Source organism: Macrobrachium nipponense, chromosome 4 (genome assembly GCF_015104395.2).
Source record: "Macrobrachium nipponense isolate FS-2020 chromosome 4, ASM1510439v2, whole genome shotgun sequence".
In the NCBI taxonomy this organism is placed as follows: domain Eukaryota; kingdom Metazoa; phylum Arthropoda; class Malacostraca; order Decapoda; family Palaemonidae; genus Macrobrachium; species Macrobrachium nipponense.
Window position 1 is genome coordinate 40,201,509 of NC_061100.1, and position 15,148 is coordinate 40,216,656.

Sequence of the window (15,148 nt, forward strand, 5' to 3'; positions counted from 1 at the left end):
ACGGTTGTGTATGTTCGAAAGTACTGCCTCTGTCGTATACATATTCGTGACTTCTAATACTATGTATCGGTCCTTCGTCAATGGCTTGGAAAGAAAGTCGAGACCGGTCAGGACCTACACCCGCTCTCTTACTTTTCACCTGTGGTCATTAGTGATAAATGAATTTTATGTATAAGTGATTAATATATATATATATATATATATATATATATATATATATATATATATATATATATATATAGTATATATCAGTATATACTATATAAACTCTCAATATACCTTTTCCTCTCGGGAGGGGATGACGCCAGAAAGGGTACAACCTTCAGGTTTCTCGCCAAATGTTCAGGGATGGGGAGCTACTAGTCCCACGCCCTCTTTCCTTAGACCCATCAGGTTGTCAGTAGGTGTGAGCAATCTACAGACCTAGCTGCATCACTCAGCAATAGTGCCAACTTAGCATATATATATGTATGTTTATATATATATATATATATATATATATATATATATATATATATATATATTATATATGCACATAAAGGTCTCCAGTTTTTTTTCAGGTCTTCTGTGCCGATCTAGCTACCAAATATGCCTCATTCATTCATTCATGCTGTCTCCCTCCATAATAATAAATAATAATATCCACTGATCCATCTCTTTGTTTTTATATTCTCCTTCATAAGTTCATCTTGCTCTTATTCACGTCCAACTTTATGTTTTCTCAAGCACTTTTTCATTCTTTCATTGGTACATTTATTTTCTTTTTATCACTAATCAATACTGTCTCATCTGCGACCATCGTTCATTCAACTCACCAACACACAACATTACACATCAATCTACTGCCTTTTCCTGACTTCTTGCATCACTCCATCATAAAAATAATAAACTACCACGAAGAGAAAATACACCTTGCTTCCGACCCACTTCTTCACCAAACTAGTCATTCTCTCATCTACGCATCACAAAATACGCTCCACTTTCATTACATAAGACTTCAATCACTGACAGGAAATTACTTTCAACACCATACATCCTCAGCCTCCCCTATATCACACCACTAAATTTATCAATTCTACCATAAGCTTTTTCTATGCCGGTGTAAGGTACGCTTAAGGGCTACCCGCACACAGCTGTTCACCTTCACTTCCAAACGTTTTGCACAACTGTTTCACAAGAGGCACTTGATCTACACAACATCTAAACCTTCACTACTCTTGCGTCAATCCTTTTTTTATTATTATTATTATTTACGTTCTCATCCTAAAGCCAAGAATAAACAGTAAATTAGTACTGCTAAGCCTTATCAATCTCAGTCTACTCATTTCTTGCAATTTCCATTATTTTGTGTTTTAACCAATGTCTGTGGCTGGTTCACAAAGCATAGCCTTCCTATTTTAGACCTCCTTTCAAGAAACCCAGATATAAACTAAATGAAACCGAAAGTGAATAATTAAAAATCATGATTATAATCTTCGAAATTTCTCCCTTCATAACAACAAGACACTATCTGTGCTGAAGGTTTACTTTTATAGAAAGAAATTCTCTTGCAATAATCATCATCATCACATCAACAGCTTTAATTAAAAAAAACTGAAGGCAGTGCGTTAACAAATCAAATTCAAGAGTAAAAATCCAATTCACTGCCGCAGCGAAAACTTTCAACAAAATAAAGATTTAACCGAGTGGTCGCAGCAAGTTCAAGTGAATGAACCAACCAGCTGCCCATTCTGATTCAAGAGCTCCTTGTTTAATGAGATGAGATGCACCTCTTCTGTTTTCGTAAAAGCCACTGACTTGCAAAAAAAAAAAAAAAAAAAAAAAAACAAAAAAAAAAAAAAAAAAAAAAAAAATCCTAAAAAAAAAACTTGCGAATGTTTTTTTTTTTTTTGAAGCGAATCAATGAGACGAATGGTAAAAAGAAAAATGATTGATTTTAAAGAGAGGAAATCAACATAAGGTAATCATTATTAATGACTAATAATGACTGTGGCGACCAACAACAAAGGGTCCCGCATCTATTAACAGCAGCAGATTCATTATCAGAGGCTCAAATGTAAAGATATTCAATGAGGTAAAACACTATTATGATTCCTAGTTCCTGCCGGCCTATACGCTCACGCACACAAATATATACATACATACGTACACACACATTATGTATACATATATAAATACATAATAAAAGAAGCCCATAAGAGCCCCAACAGTTGAGGAAGACAGTTGTATTCGAAAAATAACGCTGTAATATATACCCTTTTGGTGTTTTTATGCTCTCCTTTTATTAGATGGACTTCAGTTGTAACACTACATATATATATATATATATATATATATATATATATACATATATTATATATATACATATATATAATGTGTCCTCGCATTATATATTTATATGCATATATATACAACAGTTATTACATATGTATATATAATATAAATACCTCATTGTATTCATGTATGTATATATGTATCCGTTTGTTAGGTACCATAACAAATCATTACAAGCATTATGGGATATGAGCCATTCTCTCTTGTAGTTTGGTTCTTACGCTTACTAGTACCACTATAATCTTTATTCAGTCCCCCCCCCCACCCCCCCCCCCCCCCCCTCTACTTTCACCAGAGAACAATAGGTTTTATTCTAAACCACACGAGCTAAACGAGAAATCTGCAAACTGGTCGAGAGGTAATTAAAAAGTTTCCGAGTACGACTGACGTCTTTCAAGTTTTACATCCGACTCCACAGGAACGGAAAAGTCAACGAAATGCGGATAGCGAACTTAGGAAGGACAAAAAACGAAGAAAATGAGCAAAAATTTACCTCCGGTGGGAAGACGCCATTTTTATCGAACCCCCCAATTAGTGCGAAGCATAACAAGCAATGAATACCGCAACGATATTCATCTCCACAACAAACGTCCAGTCAAGTCGAAGCGGAGGACAGCGCGCTCCACCCACCCTTCACTACACTTGCATGGACACTGACTCTGAGGCGAGGCCGAGTCCGCGAGGAAGAAGAGCAGAGGAGGAGGAGGACTCGAGGTTTCTGAGTCTGGGGCGCGAGAGAGACAGAGAATGTGGAACTCCCCAGCAATGGTGCCATATAGCTCTTTTAGATGGAGTCACATCTCTGAACTAAAATTTTACATGGAGAAAAGGTGAATTTTATTAATTAATATAATATTACGCCGTTTCGAGCTAATGGTCAACCGAAGAAAAAACGTATCACTTGAGAGTACGTGTCACGATTCGTGACTCCTGTACACTCATTAGCTCATTAATACCTTAAGGGGAAAGACAACCAACTTCTATTAACTAAAGACACATGTATATACTATATATATATATATATATATATATATATATATATATATATATTGGTACCTTTGTACTAGATACGTTTTATAACCGTAATAGCCCAATGCCCTCTTAGATTCTCGAATTCTTCACACTTTTCGGATACGCTTGCCACTACAAAACCTTAGATCCAAATACAAGAACAGAAAAATAATATCCAGATCTAAAATGAATAATGACATTGATTATCTGTCATGCGTTCATTCACATTCGTAAGGTATTTCCTTGATGGTTCAGATATTCATTAGAGACTGAATCCTCTTTTGCAAACACTTTCATTTAATGCGTTACCAAAGGAAAGTCCTGATCAATCCTGTATGATTTTCTTTCATCATTTTACTCCAGAAAATTATCCGTAACATTTTATATATATATATATATATATATATATATATATATACATATATATATATATATATATATATATATATATATATTATATATATATATATATATATACTACAGCTATTAATCAAACAACGTAAATCCATCGTCCTTACACACAAGTAACTGCATAATTATCAACATTATTTTTTCAACAAATAAAAGGAAAAAGACCAGAAAATCGAGAAAAGAACGAAGCCTAATCTACCTTAACCTACTGTCTTTCTCCTTTCAACATTTATCCAAGCTATCTCAAAGCTAATGTAAAACCCCCCCCTTATAGAAAGTTTTAATCTGAATAAAAACATCGTACACTATAAAACACTAGAACCCCTAAAACTGATCTGCAATATCAAAGAACTTAGTGAAACATTATTGCAACGATCCTGAAAACGTTATATTGCATAAGGTCGCGACAAATATCGGTCCGAAGGGTCTTACGCACCGCGCCGATGCTCGGACCGAGATACTAAGATGGACTAAGATATGGCAAGGTACACTTTGCACAATACCTTCATTCTGCACGGTTGTACAAAAGGCAGTAGTGAGAGAGCTTCTCCTTAGGCTAACGACGTGCAGAAGTAAAAGAGGAGATCGTTACCTACGGTCTACCGCTGATAAACACACATATATATACAATATATGTATATATACGTATATATACGTATATAATTATATATAATATATATATATATATATATATAATATATATATATATATCTATATATAACGTATATATACGTTAATATTATTACGTATATATAATATAAATTATATATATGCTATATCTTAAACATCATATACTCTGTATATCTGGGTACAATGCGTTTAACTTTGGAAATAAAATATATTGTAAAAACACACCGCCACCATTATTACATCACAACCTAATGACCAAATTTTAAAAATCACCACTGAACTTCAAACGTTCGCGCAAACATAAATAAGCAGGTGAAATTGTGAAAATGTCCTAAGATGCATTATAACCTGTAAGCCAAGATAGCCAGTCATAACCCATCATATATTCAGGATAGCAACGTGATCAGTATAAACATATATTAGCCATAACAACATAAACAGTAACTATATAAGAAAAAAAATAAATAAAAAAACTAGACAAAGACTACAAAAATCTTGATTAAAAAGATAACGCCGGTATAAGACAATATCTGGATTAGGCGTTCACAGTATAACCAGTATTACTATTGCAAACAGTGCGAAAACTTATGTTAAGGACTATGTACGCAGTAAACAGTACAAAAACTTTTAAAGCCAATAAAGTCAGCGAAGTGACCGTGTGACACTACCTCAGCCACGTTACCAAATACTGATTAATTCGTTGCACAGAAAAAAGGTGTAGCACTTAACAAATTTCTACCTCAGGTTTACACCAGAAATGATTTTTTCCGGCGGGATTTGAATCACTGTCTCCCCAAACCTTCAGACACTCCCATCCGCATGCCCCATCGCCCTCAACCCTCCCCCCCCCCCTCCCCCCACCCCCCAAACCCACCCATCTGCCAATGTTGGAGGCTGGGGAATATTTCCCTGGTCTTTAATGCTGAGTTCAGTAATGATTACAAATGCTTGTTTTGCGTACAATGACGAAGCATTTCAGCATGACATAGAAAAGTGCAATAATAATAGTAATATATCGCAGTTGTTAAGCCAATATAATTCCAAGCAACAATGCCAGGAAACAACAATATAAAAAAAAAGGCAAAACAAAGGGAATAGTCATCCCTTGGTCAAACAGCGAATAAGGAAGACAAAATCTGAATCCTCGTCTGAAATCTATTCATGCGAAGACTCGATCTGATATCCCGCCTGGAATCCGCGTGGTTACTTTGCGAGCATTATTGCCAAACACTGCAAGAGCGGTGACTCAGTCCATCGTCACCGTACCCAAGCCCCGTTCCCGAATATACATTCAGTCAACGACCCGAATGCGTCATTCTTAGTTTATTTTTCATGAGAAAGAGCTGCTCTGGTCAGTCTGTCACTAAAAAGAAAGAAAAAAAAAAGTTGTTGAGGGTATGTTAACGGACTTTCTCTTCTCAACTGAAGATAAGCCGTCATCTGGTCGACTGATTGTAAATTGTCGCCAGTACCCTTTTACAAAAAAATCAAATCAAATCAAATAATAATAATAATAATAATAATAATAATAATAATAATAATAATAATAATAATAATAATAATAATAATAATAATAATGAGGCAGGATGCAAACCCGGAACCCCACACTATAACTACCACCCAGTCGAATTGGAGGACTGTGATAGAGCAAAAAAAAAAATAATAATAATAATAATTCGGTAAATATGGCAAAAGGTAGAGGAATTCAATTTTGTTTTTCTTTTTCTGAAATAAAAACAAAAACAACGCTAACAATATTCAAGAATGAATGATTCTTAGCTGATCCTGTTCTTTAATCAATAACATATTCATTTTCTAACGGTACACAAAAACTAGGCCAAAGCTGAACCGCCCCACCCCCTCTCTCTCTCTCTCTCTCTTCTCTCTCTCTCTCTCTCTCTCTCTCTCTGTGTATATATATATATATATATATATATATATATATATATATATATATTATATATAAATATATACATATATATATATAATATATATATATATATACACACACGTATATATTATATATATTATATATATATATATATATATATATATATATATATAATATATATATATATCTGTGTGTCTGAGTAAATATAAATACTTTTATATAATATATGTCTTATAAATATGTATATCACGGTGAATTATATTAATTTCAAAAATCTGTACCAGACCTACAGATAAAGAGACAAGGGGGCAAATGTGGCATAGAACTGATTAAGACCAGGAAAACTGTTTTCCTCAGCTGAAGGGAATCACGCTGAGAATGACACTGCTACTTGGAGACTTTCCCAAGACACAGAATTACATTACGTACAGGCTAACACTGTAATGAAATGATTCTTTCAACTGCAAGAGGAAACTACATTGATCCTTACAATAAAAAGAGACGTATTCCGATTAGCTGATAATGCGTCACATTAATTATCAAAAGTCGCATACGAGTATAATTACATATAAATATTTTCGTAACTATGCGAGGAAACGACGCTAAAGTAGGCTATGTATTAAACTGAAACTTTCAATATGGTCCAAGTGAATAAAATTAAGCTTTAAAATGCACCAACCCTTATCTAAATAACAGGTGAAAGTTACATTTAGTAATCAAGAGAAAGCTGCTTAATTAAATATAGGCATTGTTATCATCCATTCTACATACGGGGTAATTTATTTAATTGTAAAAATGTGTACCCTTTTCATTAAGGGAGAAAATCAACGCAGAACAATTCCCTTTAATCTATAACTTTCTCAGATATATGAGACAATGATTATGTTGAAAGCTGGCGCCTTTCACCACACATAGAAAGTTCGGGCCACATACAGGGAAGGTGTTGATCACGTCCTACCGTCTGGGAGGACCTGGGGAAGCTGCCGGCCGAATCACTCCCGAGGACACGAAGGAATTTCACCATCACCTGGCCAAGAATTTCTAGCATTCCTTCGCCTCATCAAATTTTCAAAGGACTCTGGTTCACTTTATTGATTGCCAATAAGGAAATTATCGGGAATTTTTGGATTTGCAATGGAATAGGATTGGAATGAGGACTTAATTTTTTTAAAGTGAATGACGCCGAATTTAACCAAGAATGATTAAACAAGTTGGAATTTGTCGAAATCATCAGGAACAACTGGATAATAACTTAAATCAAGGTGGAATTATGAGGAATACAGGGGTCAAATTAGATAGTAATTCGTGGCGAAGGATCTGGAATTGTGAACTTTTGCAAAGTTTTTGTAAAACTAATGAAGGAAGAGTTAGTGATGAGGAATACTGTGAAAAAAACGAATCTTGTGAAAATAAATTCATAGAAAAGACTTTATATACAAAAAAGACTGAAAGAATATGAGCAAGTTAAGTGAATGAACATACTGATGAAAACAACAGCTAAATAAAGATTAATCAAGAACAGTGAGAAACGAACGTGTAAACATAAATAAAGGAGAAATTGGTTTAAGAAAGATTCGCGAAGAAAATAGTAAACAATGAATAGTGAGGGAATGAGCTTTCAAGGAAAAGAAATTGCCAAGTAAGCATCAGTAAAGAACACAGAATGGTGAAAAAGAAGAATCGAGAACGAAAAAACAGAAAAGAGAAGCAAGGCAGATTAGAATGAGAGAAAAAAAGTAAGTTAGTTATCGGAGACCTTTGAAGCCATTGTGATTTCTCTTTACTGTCTCTCCTAGGTATGAACTTTGGAATATTTGAAATTGATTTGCATGAATTCAGACCGCCTTCATACATACATACGTATATGTACAGACATACATATATGTACATTTATAAAAAAATTTATAAATTATATATAAATATACATACACACACACATATATATATATATATATATATATATATATATATATATATATATATATAGATATATAGTATGTATTACAATTCATTGCATAGATAACGTATGGCATATATACATAATATTTCCCACTTTAATGAATTTTTTGCAGTTCTCGGTTATGATTATTAGGATGAGATTACTAGTTCCAGCCCTTCTCCATGAAAATCGAATAAAAGCGAAGTGTTTCATTCTCTGGTCAAGTTAACCGAGGGGTCATGGATTTAAGAAAAAAAAAAACAAAAAAAAAAAACCACACACACATGCACACACACTCCCCTTTTCTAAACGGATGGAGGGAATTTTGCAGTCATTCATATCCCTTACTGGGCGTCGCCTCGTAGGCGTCAACGTAATTCCCACACTATTGAGAGATCTCGGACTGGAATCCCTGCCGGGGACAGTGATTAACGAACATTCAGTACAATCAATTTCTAGTTGGACGTAAACAGTACTGCTCTCCTGGTGCGTGCCAGCTATGGCGAGTCAAAGTTGCTAGGAATGGAGAGAGGTGAGAAGAGATATACAACAGACGTGAGTGCTCGGTTTTCCAATCTTCATCCCACCGGGGAAGAACCATTCATTAAACAGTTTAGGCTGCTTATCAGCAGACTCTACTCTCACTCACTCTCTCTCTTAGGTAGGTAAAATCTGTGCAACTGGTCTCCACATATGCTATATTAATACAGAGAGGCGGGTACAACCAAAATCAATCCCAGGTCTCGCTTAAAATCATATTGACATCTTTACCCTTTTTTCCCATTGGCATTGCGATAATTTTCGATATTTGCGATAAAAATAGTGCCTAATACAGGTTATTTAAAAGACAGGCCTCCTTCTATATCAGCAATCATTCATTAAGTAACATAAACAGTGACTCACGTGTTACGACTGACACAAATGCATTATTCTGATCACGCGAGGCTTTCTCATCAGTCCAGCACTGATGCAGAAACATCCAGACTTTATTATTATTATTATTATTATTATTATTATTATTATTATTATTATTATTATTATTATTATTATTATTATTATTATTATTAATTTTAGTGCAAAATAAAAAGGACTTCGTGTACTGAATTCTGATATTAAGGGGAATAATCCCTGTCACTGATCTGCATCAGTGACATTTATTCACGACTGAGATGTGATTCATAGAAATTTGGCTACAGAGCCAAAGGACTGGGCCGCTTTCAGCCATTCAGACAGTGAAAAGAGGAAGTTGGAGTGGTTAGACAGGAAGCGGGAAATTAGAACGGAGGTAAAGTAAAAGGCTAAATGTTGGTGCAGCTATAGGAGCTGAAGGGACCCTGTAAACAATCTTTAATTATGCCTGCAGTGTACAACTTGAGGTGCACTGACGGCACTAACCCCCATAGTGGGGTTATCACGACTGAGGCCATCTGCTTTATTTTACTGGATGGGTCCTGTATATATATCCACTTACGAAGGATTAGCTTATCATCCGAGGGTCGTTGCGATTAGCTTTTACTAGCTGATATAACGACCAAATCCTCCATTATGCACATAACTAAATGAAAATATTTCGTTCATAATTAAAAAACCCCAATAGGAGTAAATTTATATTTTTCTTCTCTCTCCTGATGGGGGTATTTCTTGCATCCCAGAATGCAACTTGGGGTTGGCTCCCAGCCGTGTATGTAGAATGGAAACGTTAGAATGGCGTTCTTAGAATATATGATAGACATGGCCATCAGTCCGCAAATGTTTAAGCGCAGCCCCTGTCGAGAGGGACCACAGCTACTAGTAACTGGGCGTCTAATTATCTTATCAGAATGGTTTTCTTTGGACGATGGAAATGTGTTCTTAATCCTAGAGTCTGCTCTTATCAAAATCTTGTCTGTCGTGACCTAGATTTGGCCTTACAGGCCTTGTGCTGTAATGCATAGGCAAACGATTAGAATTCGTTATTGTTAAAATAATACACTTATCAACAACATCATCAATATGAGGGGAAAATATTTAAGACAGTTATCGAGCCATTTTCTCTCTAAAAAATCATTTTAAACGGGCTCTAAACTGTTTCCATAAAGTCATATCTTAATTTTTTCTCTATTACAGCATGGGCATTTATTGCACAGCCTCAAAATAAATGTCACGCAAGATTCACAGAGTTATTATGAGCAGTGTACCAGTCAAAACTAGCATAGTTATTTTCTATGACTAGGAGGTGGATATGAAAGAAAACGAAATCACATGATATACTTCTCTAAATTCTACATTATCATTATACGACGGAAAAATGTGCGTTTAGTTTAACTGTGAGAGTGTGAAAGCAGCATCTCCTTATCTCAATTTTCTTTATACAATATATGATATACATCTACATAGTACTTGTCTTTTTTCAATTATAAAAGCAATAAAGAATTCACCTACATTTTCCGTATGGCAATGTATTGTCATAAATCCCATTGGACGTACTTTGACATATTTGACCAAAAATTTCAATGAAATTATTACGAGAATTTTTTTAACAAGCTATGTCTCTCGTAAAATAATTACGAACACATACATGAAATGGAAAATTAATTCTTGAAAAACTATTGTGTTACCTGTTTTTGGATATGCGATGGGCACCACCAATGTAACGGTTTCTGACCTATTTGCGTACGCGAACGAGTATATATCTTCAATTATACACAAGATTCTTCCGGCAGATTCATGAAAAAATATAAACAGCCTTTCTACCCCTTAGTTAGCTATTATAAAACACAGGTCACACAACGGTAAACAATATAGGAATAAGCTTTTTCAAGCTGTAGTATAACAGACGGATCATACTTAAGATTAGCCAATAACAGAAGAGAAGGTAACCACACTCGTATGTCTTCCGAGCTCCACTTGAAGAGAGCTCGCATAGCTCTAGTGCAACTTTTAGAGGAGGCTGGTATCTCAGTCCAATCTTCTCTTAACGAAACCTCACACAGCTTTCATTCAGCGAAGAAAGGTTGACAACTCAGAACGAACTGCTCCTGACAACAGCTCATACCAGAAATGAGCGGCACCTTGGTCTCTCAAGTAATAGTACAAGCACCCAGTTTTCATCCGGTAACCCTCCCTGATCTTTGCGAGATAATCAATCCGACCTTCAGATGAAACTTTTTGTGACCATGATGGCCTCCGGGAGAACCTGAAACTAGTAAATACCGTTGGGATGTCTTAAGGATGAAGTAACAGAGGCTGTATCAGAACTAAACACTTTTGAAAGGAATTGTAAGGTGGCAGCATGTTCTCTCAGAGGAAGATAGGCAACAAACTTATAAACCTGTCTTATCTTCGTTAGCAGTCACTCAGCCTTTATCACTACCATCAAAATTATAAGAAGATAGCTATGCTCAACAGTGTTAACAATATCACTGATATCTTGAACGATCACAGCATCAGCCTTCATTATATTCTGATTGACTAGAGCCTTGTCAATCACATGACATAAGGACTTGTGGCACCATAGCTAAGTAAGAATCTACTTTGATTATGAGGCCACTGCTGGATCATCAAAAGGGATTTTACTTAGACCAGAATATGTTCAAGGTTCCCACTGGTATAACAGTAACAGTAGTTACAACCAGAATCAACAAGCTTACTTCTGAAGGCACCACTAAAATGTGTGTTCGTTAATTCTCGCTCACTCTCTTCAGACGAATCATTGAAAGATGCCATCTCTTGATAAAAACAGCGAGGAGATCTTCACGGGATGCTGCACCAGCAAAGCATGGAGATGTGGATGCTCAACATTGTTAACGATATCAACATCTTGAATGAAAACAACAACACCATTCATTATATTCTGACTGAATAAAGCCTGGTCAACCACATGACATGAGGAATGTTGGCACCACGGCGTAAGAAAGAACCTACTTTTACTATGAGACTATGGATATTTTTAAGCAGTGAAGTTTATAAGACTTGTTTTGGTCACCACAAAACTTTAGATTACTTGAGCAGAAGAGTTACAAATAAAACCTGTATAACTAAGATATTTATTAGGCAATTATTAACAAGTTATTACCATTAACTAAATATGCCGATTATACCTATAACTATATTATGGTATTCACAGGAAATGTTTTCCTCCTAAGACGAGATATCGAATTCGTTAAATTTGCTCTGATTTTGAAAAAGAAATGAGAAAAACTAATAATTCTAGGGGAAGACTTCCAAGTAAAATTCTGTTGCACAAAAGAACCTTCTACAAAATCTGTGTAACTCTTATGTTTCCATCTGAGACAGACTTTGTCTCGGTTTAGCGGGGTTATTTCAATGCAAACAAATGCCACTTTGTCTGGGTTTAGGAGGGTTATTTTAATGAAAACAAATGCCACTTTGTATGGGTTTAGCAGGGTTATTTTAATGCAAACAAATGCCACTTTTGTCTGGGTTTAGGAGGGTTATTTTAATGAAAACAAATGCCACTTTGTATGGGTTTAGCAGGATTAATAGCAAACAACTGCCTTTTGTCTGGGTTTAGCAGGGTTATTTTAATGCAAACAAATGCCACTTTGTCTGCGTTTAGCTGGGTTATTTTAATGCAAACAAATGCCACTTTGTCTGGGTTTAGCTGGGTTATTTTAATGAAAGCAAATGCCACTTTGTCTGGGTTTAGCTGGGTTATTTTAATGAAAACAAATGCCAAAGTTAAAACCGGCACACACACATTCATATATATGTGAGAGTCTGTGTGAAATGGGGGGTGCGAAGGTATGTGTGACAAACGAACTTGCTGGCAATGTTTCAGTTGTTTTGCAGGTGCAAAGTATGGTGTTTAGTAAGCGCCCGGTTCAGCGCTAATTGCACTGGGTGGCGCATTCTCAGCATTAATCAGCACCTGTCGGGATGATCACCTTTGATTTAGTGTGTTGTGGATGACAAGCGCCCGAGAATGGAATTTTCCATCCTAGGGGATCGGAAGGCATGGAAGTTTTTGATCCAGCGTGAGTCGGATTTTTAGGTGTGTTAAACGCAAACTTGTGCCTGTCTGTGTATGACGAAAACGCCAAGTGCGAAGGCTCCAATGGAAAATTAGCCATTCTTTAGTGAGTGTCCAGTCTGAAGAGTCACATTGGAACACGTTGGGAATCGGAATTCCCTGTCGATGAAAGTGTACGACTTTGCATTACCTAGATGATTGAACTGGCAGTGACTAATGCTTGTTTTTTTTTATGAGTCATAAACTAGGTGAATTGTGGTCTACTAGAAATTGTTCTGTGCCTTGCAGATGTTTGAAATAAGGCATAAATCTTAATCTAGAATATAGCCCCTTGTGGGAATGAAACTGGGACCGAAGTGACTATTTCTTTTCTCAGGCCACAAACAAACTTATGTAGTGGACTTTGGTTGCCTTTGAAAGAAGTGCGAGGTAGTTCCTACATATTATGATTTCTTGCAACAATTTTTTTCTTTATATATAACATAACTGGGATTTGTTGTCTAAGATGCATGATTTTTCATTTACTTGTCTTTTGTTAGATTTGCATTATTATTGTCTATTTTGTTATATTCTGGAGTTTGATTTACACATATGCAGGGTAAGGGGTTTTTCAGTAAAGTACAGAAAGAGAGAGAGAGAGAGAGAGAGAGAGAGAGAGAGAGAGAGAGAGAGAGAGAGAGAGAGAGAGAGAGAGCTACTAATGGTCGACAACTGTTCCAGGTAAGCATCACCTGCTCACGTGTGAGGGAGTGTAGGGATAATAGTCTTCAGATAACTTGATAGCAAATATATACACACTTATACATTTATATAAAGTATACATACATATATATCATATATATTCATATAAAAAATATCTATATAAATTCTATATGTGATATATATATATATATATATAGTATATATATAGTTATGTATATATAATTATAAATTTCGTTGGTTTTTACAACGATCGTTTCCTCTGTAGGGATTTCAAGCAAAAAACATGTCTTTTTAGCCAAAAAAATATAATCCAGACATTTAAAGTTGAAGTAAAAAAAATCATAAATTCTGAAAATACAAGAAAAATCTACAGACAAACGAGCAACAGATACCGTATCTGAGAGATAAGATTTCTCCGAGATAAGCAACAGCGCTAGGCACTTTCAGACGACAAGCCCGATTAGTAGAGAACTTGACTATGTGAGAACAGGAAGACGCGGTGATATTTCCGTTATAAAATTTCTTTGCGTTAAACGATAAAATATGAATATATCCTTTTCTCAAATACCACTGTGTTTGCTGTTGATTTTGTTAATAGGGTCGTACAAAGTGTATACCTGGGAAGAGGTGAGTGTTTATCTTCTAATTATCTGATTATTTAATGAAAAGAAATACCGGTATTGCACACATACATACATACTACATGCATAACGCGCACACACACACACTATATATATATATATGCAGTCGGAATGGCTGCCTCTAGGTTATAATTGAAATATCAAAGTCCAGCCATTAGAAGAAAGAGTTTTCAAGGATTTAGTGGATATTTCGGATTATGCATTGAAGGAATATGAAGTAGGTAACTATTACCAATAGGAGCCAGAAAGGTCTCTGTGAACCTCAGTGTAGGTCAGAACACAAAGACGTTTTAACAAGACCAAAATCAATGATTCTTATTATCACAGATTTATGGAAATCCTTCCCTCTTTGAAGTAGTGCTCTGTTTTGTAATATTCCTTTGTCTGCTACTACAGTTCCCTATTATGTCAATCCATCTCTATCACGATAGTGACTTTTTAAAGGAACTATCTAGTAGGTGGCAGGTTATCCTCTTTAATACACGAGTTCCGGTGATCCAAAATCCTCTTTGACTTGTGTGCTTGTTTACAAGGTTGGTCCTCTGAGATTCCCGTTGTATAGAGGCCGATTTTGATTGAGGACTGAGTTATGAAAATTAGGCTATAAAACAAGCACT

General features: G+C 35.4%; 2 protein-coding genes across 10 annotated transcripts in view; one reads left to right on the forward strand and one right to left on the reverse strand.

Annotated features, from left to right (window-relative positions):
• LOC135210876 (collagen alpha-1(I) chain-like) overlaps nt 1-15,148 on the reverse strand; it is an 891,724-nt gene that overhangs the window by 744,322 nt on the left and 132,254 nt on the right. For 4 of the 9 annotated variants that reach the window (XM_064243797.1, XM_064243788.1, XM_064243793.1 and 1 more), the window contains exon 1: nt 2,828-2,988. The exons of 3 other annotated variants lie outside the window; for them this stretch is intronic. In XM_064243797.1, the coding sequence (XP_064099867.1) occupies nt 2,828-2,847 (20 nt within the window). In that variant the 5' untranslated portion in view covers nt 2,848-2,988. Of the gene's footprint in view, nt 1-2,827; nt 2,990-15,148 lie in introns of those variants that run through there. 2 more of the 9 variants (XM_064243792.1, XM_064243794.1) reach the window with 1 other exon arrangement.
• The window catches only part of LOC135211343 (receptor-type tyrosine-protein phosphatase alpha-like), a 53,386-nt gene continuing 52,596 nt past the window's right edge, over nt 14,359-15,148 (forward strand). The window contains exon 1 of the mRNA XM_064244659.1: nt 14,359-14,517. Within this exon, the coding sequence (XP_064100729.1) occupies nt 14,434-14,517 (84 nt within the window). The 5' untranslated portion in view covers nt 14,359-14,433. The remainder of the gene's footprint in view (nt 14,518-15,148) is intronic.